At 46.5% G+C, this 14,503-nt stretch overlaps 1 protein-coding gene across 1 annotated transcript in view; it reads left to right on the top strand.

Annotated features, from left to right (window-relative positions):
- Positions 1-474: 474 nt before the first annotated feature.
- Positions 475-14,503, top strand: part of EFHD1 (EF-hand domain family member D1) — a 47,076-nt gene continuing 33,047 nt past the window's right edge. The window contains exon 1 of the mRNA XM_039490045.1: positions 475-954. Within this exon, the coding sequence (XP_039345979.1) occupies positions 647-954 (308 nt within the window). The 5' untranslated portion in view covers positions 475-646. The remainder of the gene's footprint in view (positions 955-14,503) is intronic.

Raw genomic sequence — 14,503 nt, 5'->3', positions numbered from 1 at the left:
GGGAAGTGGGGCGGTAGAGCTGCGAAGGGCAAGGTGTGGGGTAGGCTGTGCAGGGGTGGGGTGGGCTGGGTAGGAGGGGGGAGTGAGGTGGGCTGGGCAGGGCAAGTGGGGGAATGGGGCAGGGCTGAGCTGGTGTGGGGGGAGTGGGGCAGAGGATAGGGTATTGAGGGGAGTGAGGTAGACGGGGTGTGGAAGGAGCAGGACTAGGAGTGGGGTGAGGTGAGCTGGGTAGGGTGTGTGAGGTAGTGGGGCTGAGCTAGGAGTGGAGTGAGGTGGGCCGGGCCGGGTGTGTGAGGTAGTGGGGCCGGTGTGGAAGGGGCAGGGGGCTGGGCTAGGAGTGCAGTGCAGTGAGGGGGGCAGGGTGTGTGAGGTGGTGGAGTTGGGCGTGGAAGGGGCTGGGCTAGGCGTGGTGGGCTCGGCTAGGAGGGGGATAAGTGGGGCGCGTCCGGAGAACCTGGCTTTTGGGCTGTTTCTGGGGCTGCCCGTGCCAGGCAGGCGAGGGAACTTCCCGGCGCGACCTTAACTCTCCACCCCGCCCTGCTCCTGGAGCCTGGGAATAAAGTTCAGGGGCGGCCGCCGGGCGCGGGCTGTGAACTCGCCGTGCGAGCGCAGGGCGGCTCCCGCCTGTCCCCCCGCGCGCCTGGCCATGGCCACTGACGAGCTGGCCCAGAAGCTGCAGCGCCGGCTGCTGCTAGAGGAGAGCGGCCCGGAGCCCGCGCCCGGCGGGGAGGAGGCAGCGGCGGGCTGGGGAGCTGGCCCGGCAGGGCAGGAGGAGGAGGGCAGGAGCTCCATGCTTGCCAGCGCCGACTCGGAGCTGGGCGCCAAGCTGAGCCGCAGGCAGGACATCAACGAGGGCATGGCCCAGCCCCGCCAGGCCAAGGTCTTCAATCCCTACACCGAATTCAAGGAGTTCAGCCGGCGGCAGATCAAGGACATGGAGCAGATGTTCCGACTGTAAGCAGATCCCCGCGCCTGCCCCCTACCCCACCCCACCCCGCCGCAGAGCGCCTGCCCCTGGCTACCCGCCGGCCGGGCGAGTGCTCAGGGGGCTTGCCCCGTACCCAGGAGGACTCGGCTGGCTTTGGTTGGCGCCGGTGAGCGGGCGGGCTGGCTGGCTGAGTTCTGGGGAGCGGTTCTCCAGCCCCAGGGTGGGTGGTGAGAGAGACAGGGGAGAGGGTGACTTCGGGAATCCTGTGCAGACAGGCCCTGCTGAGTCCTGCTCTAGCTCTGACAGAGCTGAGAGCGAAACCAGCATTTAAAATGTGGCTTCTTGCACTGCAGCCCTTAACACACTTTACCAGTGCGAATGAATGAGGTTAGGTTGCTCTGACTCCGGGAATTGATAGGCTTTATTGGGCGGCTGCTGCTGACTATTTATGAGACTCCGACTGCAGAACCTAATGTATTTGTATCGGAGACCAAAACTTTTCTCCTCTCTCCCCACCCCTCCATACCACCAGTTGCTTCTTCCTCTCTGAATCCTGTCTGATTTGGCAAGTGTCTGCCTCTTTATCATTCCAGAAAAGTCACATTGTGGCAGAAACACTTGACCCTTCACTACTTTCCCTGCCTCTAGCATCAAACCGCAGTTATATTTAGCATGTTCCTCTAAAAATGACTGTTTGACATTTGTTTTAGTAACTCAAATACTGTTTGAAAACAGGCTTGTCATGTTTGTTAACATGCTGTTTTGCAGATTCCTGAAAAATATTCCATGGCATTCCTCCAAAACTTGGCTCTGTAAAAATATAAGGCATTCTACAGGAATGAGGTTTATCTTATTTCAAAGCTGGGTGATGAGCATGAATCTAGAGTTGCCTGGAAGAAAAAATAGAAGTTTACTATTGAAATAAAGGGCTTCCTTAATACTTTCCTTTTTAGCTCACTTTTAAAGCAGGCTCAGTGGGATATTCTGCACACAAAACTAGTGTCTGATGTCACAATTGCCAGTTTTGCTGTAGTGTCCTCAACTGAATCACTGATATAGTGCAGTTCTTGGAAGCTGTGCGGCTTTTTTCTATTCTAAAAGCTTTTAAAATGCTGTGAAAAACTTTTAAATACACTTTGTAAACTGTTGTGTGCACAAAATAGGGAAGCTGAGCCTCAAACAACACTAACTCTGCTCCTTCTCTGAGTGGATGTTAACACAGCCTGTCCTCCCCGCCCACTTTTCCCTCTCCTAACTTTAATCTTCGTGTTGATCTCACACACAATTCCAGCCATTCATCTACTACCTGGTGATTCCCTCCTTACCTCTCTCCACTCACCTGCCATAGTTCCTCTTTTTCTTTTTGTGGAAGACCGCCAACTTTTTCAACAAGATCCTTCCACCATCCCCGTGCAGATCCTTCCCTTATTTCCACTGATTCCTATTTGTTGTCTACCTCTGGCTCTTACCCAAAGTAACAGATACAGGTTGATGTCTACACTGCCCACATTACAGCATGGTCGTGGCAGCACTGTGATATGGGCACGCTTTATTGCTGGAGGAGAGCTTTCACAGCGATTTAAAAAAAAATAAAAATAAAACCACCCCGAACGAGTGGCGGTAGCTTCTATACTGGCGCTATTCAGTGCTCAAACTTTTGTCACTTGGGGGTGTTTTTTCACACCTCTGAACGACTAAAGTTTTAGCGCTGAAAGTGGTAGAAACAGCCTTTGACTACTAACCTTCCTTGCCTTCATTCTCAACTCCTCCCTCTTTCTTGTAGGCATCTTCCTCTCAAAATACAAACATTCCTTGGTGTTGCCCATCCTCAGAAGACCCACTTGCTACTCCTCTGAACTCAGAATGCCTACACTTGTTGTCTTGAGTTCAGGGGCGGCTCTACGAGTTCCGCCGCCCCAAGCAGGGCGGCGCTGCGCCGCTCGCGCTGCCGGGCGCCCGTCCCGCGCCTCCGCGGGACCTCCCGCAGACGTGCCGCTGGTCCCGCACCTACGGTGGAGCTTCCGCAGGCATGCCTGCGGAAGGTCCGCTGGACCCGCCTGCCGCCTTCCCGTTAAAATGCTGCCCCACGCACGTGCTTGGCGCGCTGGGGTCTGGAGCCGGCCCTGCTTGAGTTACCTGCTTGATTTTCAGTTGAATTTTCTGTTTTGTTTTAAATATCTTTGCATTCAGAAACCAAGTGATGGTGTATCTGCCATCATGCCTATAAGAAATCATCCAATTAGTGATGGGCCTTTGTCTATAGACAAATAATTATCAGTTGTGACATTACAAAGGGGTGCTGTAGCTGAGTAGGAGCTAGTTATGGTGTCTCTAGGAAATTTAAAATGTGTGTATTAGTGTTAGCTCTTGCTTATGTGCTGTATGCTCCTAGAAGATGGATTAGTGGGGGCTGGGGGGCTTTCAAACCATGCTGCTGTTGATGCAACTTTTTTTGCAGTTAATCTTTAATTTAAGTAAAACAAGTTATTTTTGTCACCATTGTTTTGGAACAAGACCCTTTGCCAGTTGAATGAGACACTTGGCTAATTAAACCAATTAATCTGGGGGAGGAGGAAGAAGAGAGCAAATCCAGGTGGAAATGAATGATAATGAGTCTCTTCCAGCTCAAATAACACAGAAAAACAAAACAATTAAAATATAAAACATGAGGGATTCAGCAAGAGGACTGCATTTGGTTCTGGAAATCTGAACAGTGCTCTTGCCTATAAAACTTATCTGGCTGCAAAGTTCAGCAGCCGCTGATAGCTCTGTTTAATATGACAACCCTGGAAGAGGACTAACTCCTGTCCATTGTTTAATTGCATTGCATAGTGGCCCTCTTGCCTTTTTAGTTTTTTTTTTTTTTTTTACATATGAAGGGAATGGGATAGAAGCGTTCTTAACCTAATACACAGGAGAGTTGTGTGTTGTGTGCATTCATTCATTGTGCTTATTCTCGTATTCTCGTATTAATCAACTTTTGATTAGGTTAAGACCAACTTTTGATTTCATACAGCAATTGGAAATGAAAGGCTAACTGACTCCTCTTGAGTAATGATGCCCCTTGGTGACAGAAGTTTCTGAGCTTTGAGTGGTGGCAATAAATCAGCTGGCACCCACTAGGCAATTCTTGCACATTCTCTAAAACAGGATTTACCTAAGTAGGCCATTTTCCTGAAGGACTGGCTCAGTGAGGGATACGGATGGATACAGTTTCTCTGAGTCTCTGCTTCAGTTTAAAAAAAAAAAAAAGAAAAAGCTGTTATTGTTGCAAACAATTTTCAAAACATGACCCCAATTGCAGTTGTCAAAGGATAAATACTGGGAAGGGGGAAGAGTCACTTAAGTTAGGTACCACTGTTGACACAAGAACAAATGGATATAAGCTGGCCATCAGCAAGTTTAGTCCTGAAATTAGGTGAAGGTTTCTAACCCTCAGAGGAGTGAAGTTCTGGAACAGCCTTCCAAGGGGAGTACTAGGGCTGAAAAACTTAACTGGCTTCAAGGCCAAGCTTGATACATTTATGGAGGGCATGGTATGATGAGACTGCCTGTGATGGCATGTAGTTGATCTGTGACTGCTAGTAGCAAATATCTTCAGTGGCTGGTGATGGAACGCTGGGTGGGAAAGGCTCTGAGTTACTACAGAGAATTCTTTCCCTGATGTATGGCTGATGAGTCTTGTCCACCTGCTCAGTGTCTAACTGATTGCTGTATTTGGAGTCAGGAAGGAATTTTCCCCAAGTCAGATTGGCAGAGACCTGGGTTGTTTTGTTTTGATTTTTGTGCCTTCCTCTGCAGCATGGGGCACAGGTTGCTTGCAGGTTTAAACTGGTGTAAATGGTGGATTCTCTGTAACTTTAAATCATGATTTGAGGACTTCAGTAACTCAGCCAGAGGTTATGGGATCCATTACTGGTGAGATTCTGTGTGCTGCAATGTTTCAGGAGGTCAGACTAGAGGATCATGATGGTTCTTTCTGGCCTTAAAGTCTGAGTCTATTCAATAAAGTCCAATGTGGAAAGATTCTCTGCAGAGAAAGCTTATGTATCTGGCAAGAAAGCAGACCTCATGTGCCTGCAAGACAGACACACAGAGACAACAGCACCAAACATCCCTGGCATGCATAAGGCAGTGATCATCAAAAGCAACACCTATAGTAGCACACTATTTGTATGTGACAAAAGATAGATGAAAAATACTGCTGTGAAACACCAATCTACAATGGAACTGTTATGGTTGAGCTTGACCAAATAGCAGTAGTTTCTTTGCAAATCACTTTAGTGAACAATTTGCATGGCCAACTGACGTTCTCCTGTCAGAAAAATCGTACTTTGTCATAGGCGACTTCCCTAGTCACACCACAATCTGAGGATACTACTACAATGAGGAAGAAGTTGTGAAGGCAACAAACTAGACCTTGCTGTACAATTTCAAGGATAAATGTATCTTTCAGAGCTCATGTAGGGATTGCACCCCTTGTGATGGGTTGGATCACAGAACCCGCCTTGGGAGCTGCCAACTGATGTGCCAAGACTACTTCTGCTCCTGCTTTCCCTGCCAGCTCGGGACCCTAGCACCCTGTCTTGGGTGTGCCTGGCTCAGCATCTGCTCCAGCACAGACCCAGGGTCTGAATTACTTGCCCCAAAGCTTCAGACTTAACTGAAAGCAGCTAACAGAAGTGTTTCTGCCTTTAACACTTAGATGCCCAATTCCCAATGGGGTCTAAACCCAAATAAATTCGTTTTACCTTGTATAAAATTTATACAGGGTAAATTCATAACTTGTTTGCCTTCTATAACACTGATAGATATGCACAGCTGTTTGCCCCCCTCTCCCAGATATTAATACATAATCTGGGTTAATTAATAAGTAAAAAGTGATTTTATTAAATACAAAAAGTAGGATTTAAGTGGTTCCAAGTAGTAACAGACAGAACAAAGTGAATTACCAAGTAAAATAAAATAAAACACGCAAATCTATGTCTAATACAGTAAGAAATTGAATGCAGATAAGATCTCACCCTCAGAGATGTTTCAATACATTTCTTTCACAGACTGGATGCCTTTCTAGTCTGGGCACAATCCTTTCCCCTGGTACAGCCCTTGTTCCAGCTCAGGTGGTAGCTAGGGGATTCCTCATGATGGCTCCCTCTTTTCTCTGTTCCACCCATTTATATATCTTTTGCATAAGGCGGGAATCCTTTGTCTCTCTCTGGGTTCTCCCCCTCCCTCCTCCTTCTCAATGGAAAAGCACTAGGTTAAAGATGGATTTCAATTCAGGTGACAGGATCACATGTCACTGTAAGACTTCATTACCCCTTGCCAGCACACTGAGGGCTTGGCTACACTTACAAATTTGCAGCGCTGCAGCAGGGTGTGAAAACACACCCTCTGCAGCGCTGCAAATTGCGGCGCTACAAAGCGCCAGTGTAGTCAAAGCCCCAGCGCTGGGAGCCGCGCTCCCAGCGCTGTCCGTTATTCCCCACAGGGAGCTGGAGTACGGACAGCGCTGGGAGAGTTTTCTCCCAGCGCTGGCGCTTTGACTACACTTAGCGCTTTGAAGTTTAAGTGTAGCCATAGCCACACACATACAGGAAGACTTACAGGTAAAACAAAGCCATCTGCCATCAATTGTCCTGGTTAATGGGAGTCATCAAGATTCCAAACCACCATTAATGGCCCACACTTTGCATAATTACAATAGGCCCTCAGAGTTATATTTCATATTTCTAGTTTCAGATACAAGAGTGGTACATTTATACAAATAGAATGAGCACACTCAGTAGATTATAAGCTTTGTAAAGATACCTTACAAGAGACCTTTTGTATAAAGCATATTCCACTTACATTAGCATATTTTCATAAAATCATATAGCGTGCAACGTCATACCCCTCATTCCATCATAGCCATTGTTACCTCTGAAAATATAGGGAGCTTCAGAAGGGAGATGTTCCCAATATGGCAGCACAGACTAGTGCAAGTGACAATAGAGGCTGCAGCACAATCCAGGAAAACAAGGTACCTGATGAGATTGAAATTCCGAAAGGCTGACCTGGGAATGCTTTTCCTCTGAATTGGATGGATCTGTCTGTAATAGTACTCCAACCCACAAGCGCTCTGGCAAACTTCTCTCTGGTGTGGAAGATTGCCCGAAAGCCCATCCCCAGGAGATGTCAGACACTAGATGTGCCTGGACTTTCAGAACAAACCAGCCAACAATATAAGAGAGATTCAGAACTATTTGACTTGGATCCCTTCAGTGAAGAAACGATTGGGCTTAGGGAAAGGCTTGAGAGAGAGATCAGAAATCCTGAAATGTGGAAAGGGTGCTGGATTCAATGGAGTATCTATTTGAATACCACTTCACTTTGGGATGAGAGCAAAGAAGTGGCCACTTGAATTCTTGTATGGTGTCAAGGCTGATTCAACACTCTGGCACTTTGAGTGCAGAAGGATTCTGCAAGGATTCTAAAAATTAATACTGACCACTCCAACCTTGTATTAAACTCCCAAGGTTATAGCTTTTCTCTGACCTTGGATAAGTAGATGCTGCCACCACTCAAGTGCAAAAACCCCTTTGAGAACCCAGGAAGGTGCACTTGAGAATTCCTTCCTGTGGGGTACCCTCAAACACTTTCACACACCCTCTGGGAAAGAGCCAAAAAAGAAAAACAAAGGAAATCAGCTGTTGCCACCAGCTAATTAAACATGCACAAACCTCTTAGGACACAAAAATCCAATCCTGTTCTTAAAAAAGATAAATTTTATTAAAACAAAAAGAAAATATATCTGGAAACTCGGGCTATTGCTAGATTTAAAAAGAGCAAATACAAGGATTAAGCATCAAGAATAGTTTCCTGAGGTCCATCTTAAAGGTTACAAGCAAAACAAAAGCATTTGGGGTTAGCACAGAGGAATCCACAAGCCATAAAGATATAAAAAAGAAATAAACCTAATGGTGTCTTCCTAGACATTCCCTGGTCTACTTGCGTATCTGGGCTTTCAAATGAGTAGTTGCTAGCTATGATCTGATGATTTTTCATACCTGGCCCAAAGCTTCTTACAGCATTGTTGCTCAGTTCCCTCTCTTCGGAGAACATCAGACAGACAAAAGTGGAGTCTTGTTTCAATTTTAAAAAGTTCTAGCCTTCCCATTGGCTCTTTTGGAGAGGTGCCTACTCACTTCCTTTTACCTATTCAGGGAACTTTTTAACCCTTTACAGGTAAAGCGAGTAGAGAACAACTACTAAGAGGAATTTTATAGCTAATGGGCTGGCTGGGTGTCCATAAAAAGGAGCTCTCCCCAGTTCATTTAACACAGACGGAGACAATGCAGATACCTAGGCTGTGGAGACAAGCTAAAATGGTTGCACATAAACCATATATAGAACGGAACTCTGCAAAGACTTACTGACCAATATCCTGATTCCGATCAACATACAAGCATGTAACTGGATGAAAATGGGTATAATTGCGTAATAGTGGAAGGGCAGCTGGCTGACTGACCAAGTCGGTTTCCACACACGACATTCATTCTGTGGTCAAGTTGTAAACCTAACTCAATACATTGAAGATGGCTTCAAAACCTGCAAAATGACAGGGGCGATTTGTTGATCTGTTGGGTGCTTATGACACTGCAAACTGAAACTGGCGATTTTGAGAAATGGCAAAATGGTCCAGGTCATGTACTCTCTGCTCAAAAATTGATGTTACTTCATCAAGTCAGAGGGTCAGAAAAGCAGATGGCATACTCAATGGAATGGATTGCCCTAAGGTTCAGTACGATCACCCTTGCTGTTTATTGTCTACACAAATAAACAATCAATTCCCTGTGTGTGAAAATTAACTTATACAGATGATCTTTACGTTGCCATCCAATCAAAAGATTTGAGAACTTTGAGTGCATTCTAACTGGCCTTCTGAGTGTACTTGGAGAATACTGTCACACGTTCCCGACTGACAAGCCAAGTAAGACATAAGTGTATACCTTCCACCTAAAACACAGACAGGCCATGCAAAAAGTCCAGTCACTGTGGGATGGTACAGTCCTTGAATACTATGAACATCCAGTGTACTTTGGGGTTGCATTAGACCAAATGCTGACATTCAGAGAGCACATGAAGTTGAAAAAGAAAGTGAACTCTAGGAAACTGGTCAACACAAACTGGGGAGCTGACCCCAAAACACTCAGAGCATCTAGTCTCATCCTGTGTTGTTCAGCTGCAGAATACAGCATCCCACTCTGGTCATGCTCAAGCAGTTCACACAGAATTGATATTGAACTTTTTATCAATACTGTAGGTTTGAAATGGACTCCCACACTGTCACCATACTGCCTTGCAGCAGTTGCACCACTATTAGTGAGGTGGGATGTCTTTAGTAGAAAGGAGAGACAAAAACAGGTATATGATCCAAGAAACGTACTGCATGGACACTTTCCACCACTCAAGAGGCTGAAGTCCAGAAAGAGCTTTGCCCCCTGAAAATTCCTTCCACAAAATACCACAATGGAAGGCTATAGAGTAACAAAACCTGGTTCTTTAAAAACAACTCCCTCCGGGCACTGACCTTGAATGAAAACACTGGTGTACTCTAAATTGGGGCAGGAGCTGGGCTGGTAAAGACTGGTGATAATATGACTGGGTGGAAGCTGAGAAATGACCCCTAATGTGATTGGACACTGCCTGATACGGTGCCTTCTGTCAACATCCTGTTCTCCCAAGGAACTAGTCAAAATAAGTGATGACACCAGATTGTGGCTGCAGTTTTGGAGCAATAAGCTATGATGATGGCCTGCTTACTGGACTGCTTATCAAAGCGAGAATGAAATCCACTATAAAGGATCTACATATTCTTCAAGTGCTCATTTTGGTTAGGCCTTCAACACAGGTTGAAGAGGTGGCACAGTTTGCCTCCATCTTCCTGGAGAAGGCTCATCTTTTGAAAATTTGGAAAGGTGGTTTCGAAGACCAATAAGACCAGCATTGGGGATGATGATGACCTAGACAATGAAACTGCCAGACAAGCTCTCAGAACTGAGCCTGGTCTGTACGACAAATGTATTGCTGGTATAGTTATATTGGCATAACCTCCTAGAAGGTAGATGGTGTTACTATGCCAACAGAAAAACTTCTTCTGCTGGCATACGCCACATCTCCTCAAACTGCATTAGCTATAGCAACAGAAGCACTTAGGTCAGCATAGTTATCTACACTGGGGGTTGTGCCAGTGCAGCTGTGTCAAGTGTGGTGGGAGTTGTCCCCACACCTATCTGACATAGCTATGTCAGCAAAATATTGTAGGGTAGACCTGACCTGGGAATGTAAGAAGTGAGGTGCCGAATTGAGGCACCCTGGACTATGCTCCTGCTCACCATAAGTGAGGGGTAGATCTTCATTATGGAAGTGAGATAGCACTGAAGGGAACTTCGCATCTAGCCAATATGGTGAGTCAGTTTCGTTTAGTTTTGTTTGCTCTGGGGTGCCAGCTGAGAAAATGACTTGAGGCACCTCCAGGAACTAATGACAAACTAGATTAGAATTCTGCAAACCGGAGAAACTGGGAAGATGGCCAAAAAGCAATCCAACAGTATCATGAAGAGTGCTAGCAGCAGCAAGAGCCAAGTGAAAGAAGATTAGAATCTGAATTACAGACTTTAGGCATGTTGGAGTCTGTGCAAACAGGAGTCTATCTTGTAAACTATTGCAAGTGCATAAATAAAAATGGGGCATGTAACTTTCAGAAGGAGATTTGGCTAGAGAGAATATTTGGACAGATGGCCTCAGGGCAGTGACTGAAAGGACAGACTCTCAGAGGAGAGAGTATAATGGGTAGTGTGTTGAAGTGGATAATTAGAGCCAAATTAGACCCCCAACACACAAGCAATACGCTTTGACTAAAATGGGAATTGTGTATTCAAGTACATAGTCTGCTACTAAGAGTTCTCACTAGTTGGTGAGTAGTGCTGTACTTCTAAGGTGTCACTTAAAGTAGCCAGTGTCTTGGTATGTGGGTCTGTACAAGAACTACTGATTGACGTTTTGGGCTAGTACTGTGCTAGGCTGCCTACTGACTGCTCTGATCATTCTGCTGCTGCTTGCTTCCTGCTGGTCGGTTTTGTTCTTCTCCCACAGAGCTGTCCTTCTAAAGAGGACTTGTGAAACAATTTCTCAGTCCACTCCCTTCCCTCTCCACAAAATGTTCAGCATGATCATACGTGCATGCAAAGGGATAGCCCCGGGATTTTGGGAAGAATCTGTAATATGAAAATCTGAGGCACCCCTTACTTTATTTAAAAACAGGGCATCAGAGATGGCTCACTCAGTCTCCTGCTGCAAAAGTGAAGCATGACTTTATGTTGAGCTCCATGTATTGCCAAACACTTAGGCATTTCAGTGGACATTTCTCCAAATGAGCTCACAGACCTGGGATCCACTAGCTCTCAGCCATTAGAATTTTGTGTGCATTCTGGTAAATTTTAACACTTGCAATGATATATTGTCTTTATAATCTATGCAACACCTCCATGAAGTAGGCAGAGCAGTGGTACTGAAGGCAGAAACTATGTATTGGGGTGTTGTTACTACTTCAAGCCAGGCGGTGTGGCAGAACCCCAGCACCCCTAGGTCCAGCACCTCTGAGGCAAACTAAAGGAGGGAGAGGAACACAAGGGCTAAGTGACTTGACTAGGGCATTTATGGACATGGATTAGAACTCCATTCCTGTGCTTAATTCACTAGTTGAGTTGTCTCTTGTGCTGTTGAGCTACCCTTCATAATGACTGGAGATCACAATAATTCCTCATCAGAGTAGTTTGCTTCAAGGTAGGCAGCTAGGAGAGAACCTGTGGTGGCCTTAATACCATCAGTAACACACAGGCCTGGTCTACACTACAGGCCTAGGTTGAATTTAGCCACGTTAGGTCGATTTTAAAAATGAATGCTTCCACACAACCAAACCCATTCTGTCGACCTAAGGGGCTCTTAAAATCGACTTCTGTACTCCTCCCCAACGAGGGGAATAGTGCTAAAATCAACTTTGCTGGGTCGAATTTGGGATAGTGCAGATGCAAATAGACAGTATTGGCCTCCGGGAGCTATCCCAGAGTGCTCCATTATGACCACTCTGGACAGCAATCTGAACTCCGATGCACTAGCCAGGTACACAGGAAAAGCCCCGGGAACTTTTGAATTTTATTTCCTGTTTGGTCAGCATGGCGAGCTCAGCAGCACAGGTGACCATGCAGTCCCCCCAGAATCGTAGAGCGTAGAATGTTTCTACGCTCCCACCTATCATCTCCGTCCCTGAGGTTATTGCATCTTAGAAGGCAAAAAAACCGCACTCTCAATGACATGTTTTCTGAGCTCATGCAGTCCTCCCGCACTGATAGGGCACAGTTTAATGCATGGAGGCATTCAGTGGCATCGGCCAGGAAAGAATTAAGTGAGCACGAAGAGCAGAGGCAGGATGCGATGCTGAGGCTAATGGGGGAGCAAACGGACATGATGAAGCATCTGTTGGAGCTGTAGGAAAGCCAACAGCAGCACAGACACCCGCCACATCTACTGTATAACTGCCTACCCTCCTCCCTATGTTCCATAGCCTCCTCACCCAGATGCCCAAGAACATGGTGGGGTGGCTCCTGGCACCCAGCCACTCCACTCCAGAGGATGGCCCAAGCAACAGAAGGCTGTCATTCAGACAATTGGTTTTTTAGTGTGGCTACAATAAGCAGTGTGGCCTCGTCCTTCCCTCCTCCCCCACCCCATCCGGGCTACCTTGTCCATTATCTCATTTTTTTTTAATTAATAAAGAAAGAATGCGTGGGTTCAAAACAATAGTTACTTTATTTCAAAGTGGGGAGGGTGGTTGGCTTACAGGGAATTAAAATCAACAAAGGGGGGCAGGTTTGCATCAAGGAGAAACCCGCACAACTGTCACACCGAAGCCTGGCCAGTCATGAAACTGGCTTTCAAAGCCTCTCTGATGTGCAGCGTGCCTTGCTGTGCTCTTCTGATCGCCCTGGTGTCTGGCTGCTCAAAATTGGATGCCAGGCGATTTGCCTCAACCTCTCACCCCTCCATAAATGTCTCCCCCTTACTCTCACAGATATTATGGAGCACACAGCAAGAAGCAATAACAATGAGAGTGTTGGTTGTGCTGTGGTCTGACCAACAGCGCCAGCGAGCTTTTAAATGTCCAAAGGCACATTCTACCACCATTCTGCACTTGCTTAGCCTATAGTTGAACTGCTCCTTACTACTGTCCAGGCTTCATGAACAGATCCCCCAGGCAGGAGAGCAGAGTTCCAGAGTAATTATTCCAGAACAGTTACTTTAGTATGACCCCCCACATGGACTCTCTTTCTCCAGAATGAGTGCCTTTTATCTGAGTTTTAGTTTAATCCACTTTCAAAACGAAAAACAGAAGTAAATGGGCGACTTTTCCCCCTGGTATAGGAACTAGGAAAGATGTCTTGGAGAAACTTCCATGTGGCCCTGTGCTTTGGGAGTGCTGTGAGGTCCTGGAGCCATACTTGAGCACTGGTTAGCCTTTTGGTAGGAAAGATCATCTCCCTTCACTTGCTTGTTATCAACTTGCAAAAGGTTTTATGGAATTCAGTCTCAGAAATGTTGTATCATCAGTACCCACTTTCCATTGCCAGGTGTACAATCAGCAATCTTCAAGTATCAGAGGGGTAGCCGTGTTAGTCTGGATCTGTAAAAGCAACAAAGAATTCTGTGGCACCTTATAGACTAACAGACGTTCTGCAGCATGAGCTTTCGTGGGTGAATACATCTGAAGAAGTGGGTATTCACCCACGAAAGCTCATGCTGCAGAACGTCTGTTAGTCTATAAGGTGCCACAGAATTCTTTGTTGCTTTTAATCAGCAATCTTGCTTTCATGAGCCACATGGGGACTTGAAACATATTTTTCCCAGTTTCCCTAGTACTTATTCTTGCAACTACAGCTTGTCTTCTGGTTCTCTTCTTGGCTGCAAGATAGTCAATTGCTCTGTGGCTTCCCTTGGTTTTCAGATAAGCTTTGTATACTTTCACACACCCTGTAGGGAAGTTTCTCTTACTGCTGTTCTAATCTGCCCTTGAAGAAAGAGGAAACAAAAAAGTAATACGGAGAATTCCCCTTCCAAAATGAAGATTTAATCTAAATTTAAACTCCCATGGGCAACACTTAAAAACAACCAGTATAAACAGAAACTTTTTTTTACCAGAGTAGCTGTATTAGGCAGGGCCCGTGGTGTCTGGGGTCCAGCAATATTCAGGACACGAGGGCCCAGCTCTACCAATGTTCAGGGCTGGGGGAGAGACCCAGCCCTGCCTGCTGCCCCCGCGCATCCCTGCCTGTGCCCTGCCTGCAGTCACCGCTCCTGCCCCATGCTGGGCAAGGGGCAGCTCCATCCCCCACCCCCAGGGAGGCTACAGTGAGGGCCAGCAGCAGGGGAGGAGGTGCGCATGTGATGGCAGGCCTCCCCTGGCACCCACCACAGGAGAGGCGAGGGGGCTTCCTGGACCTGAGAGGGGCCCTAGGAGCATGTGCAGTGACAGTGGTG

Source organism: Mauremys reevesii, linkage group 9 (genome assembly GCF_016161935.1).
Source record: "Mauremys reevesii isolate NIE-2019 linkage group 9, ASM1616193v1, whole genome shotgun sequence".
NCBI classification, from domain to species: domain Eukaryota; kingdom Metazoa; phylum Chordata; order Testudines; family Geoemydidae; genus Mauremys; species Mauremys reevesii.
Note: the sequence above shows the minus strand (reverse complement) of the source record. Positions and strands in the feature narration are given on the sequence as shown.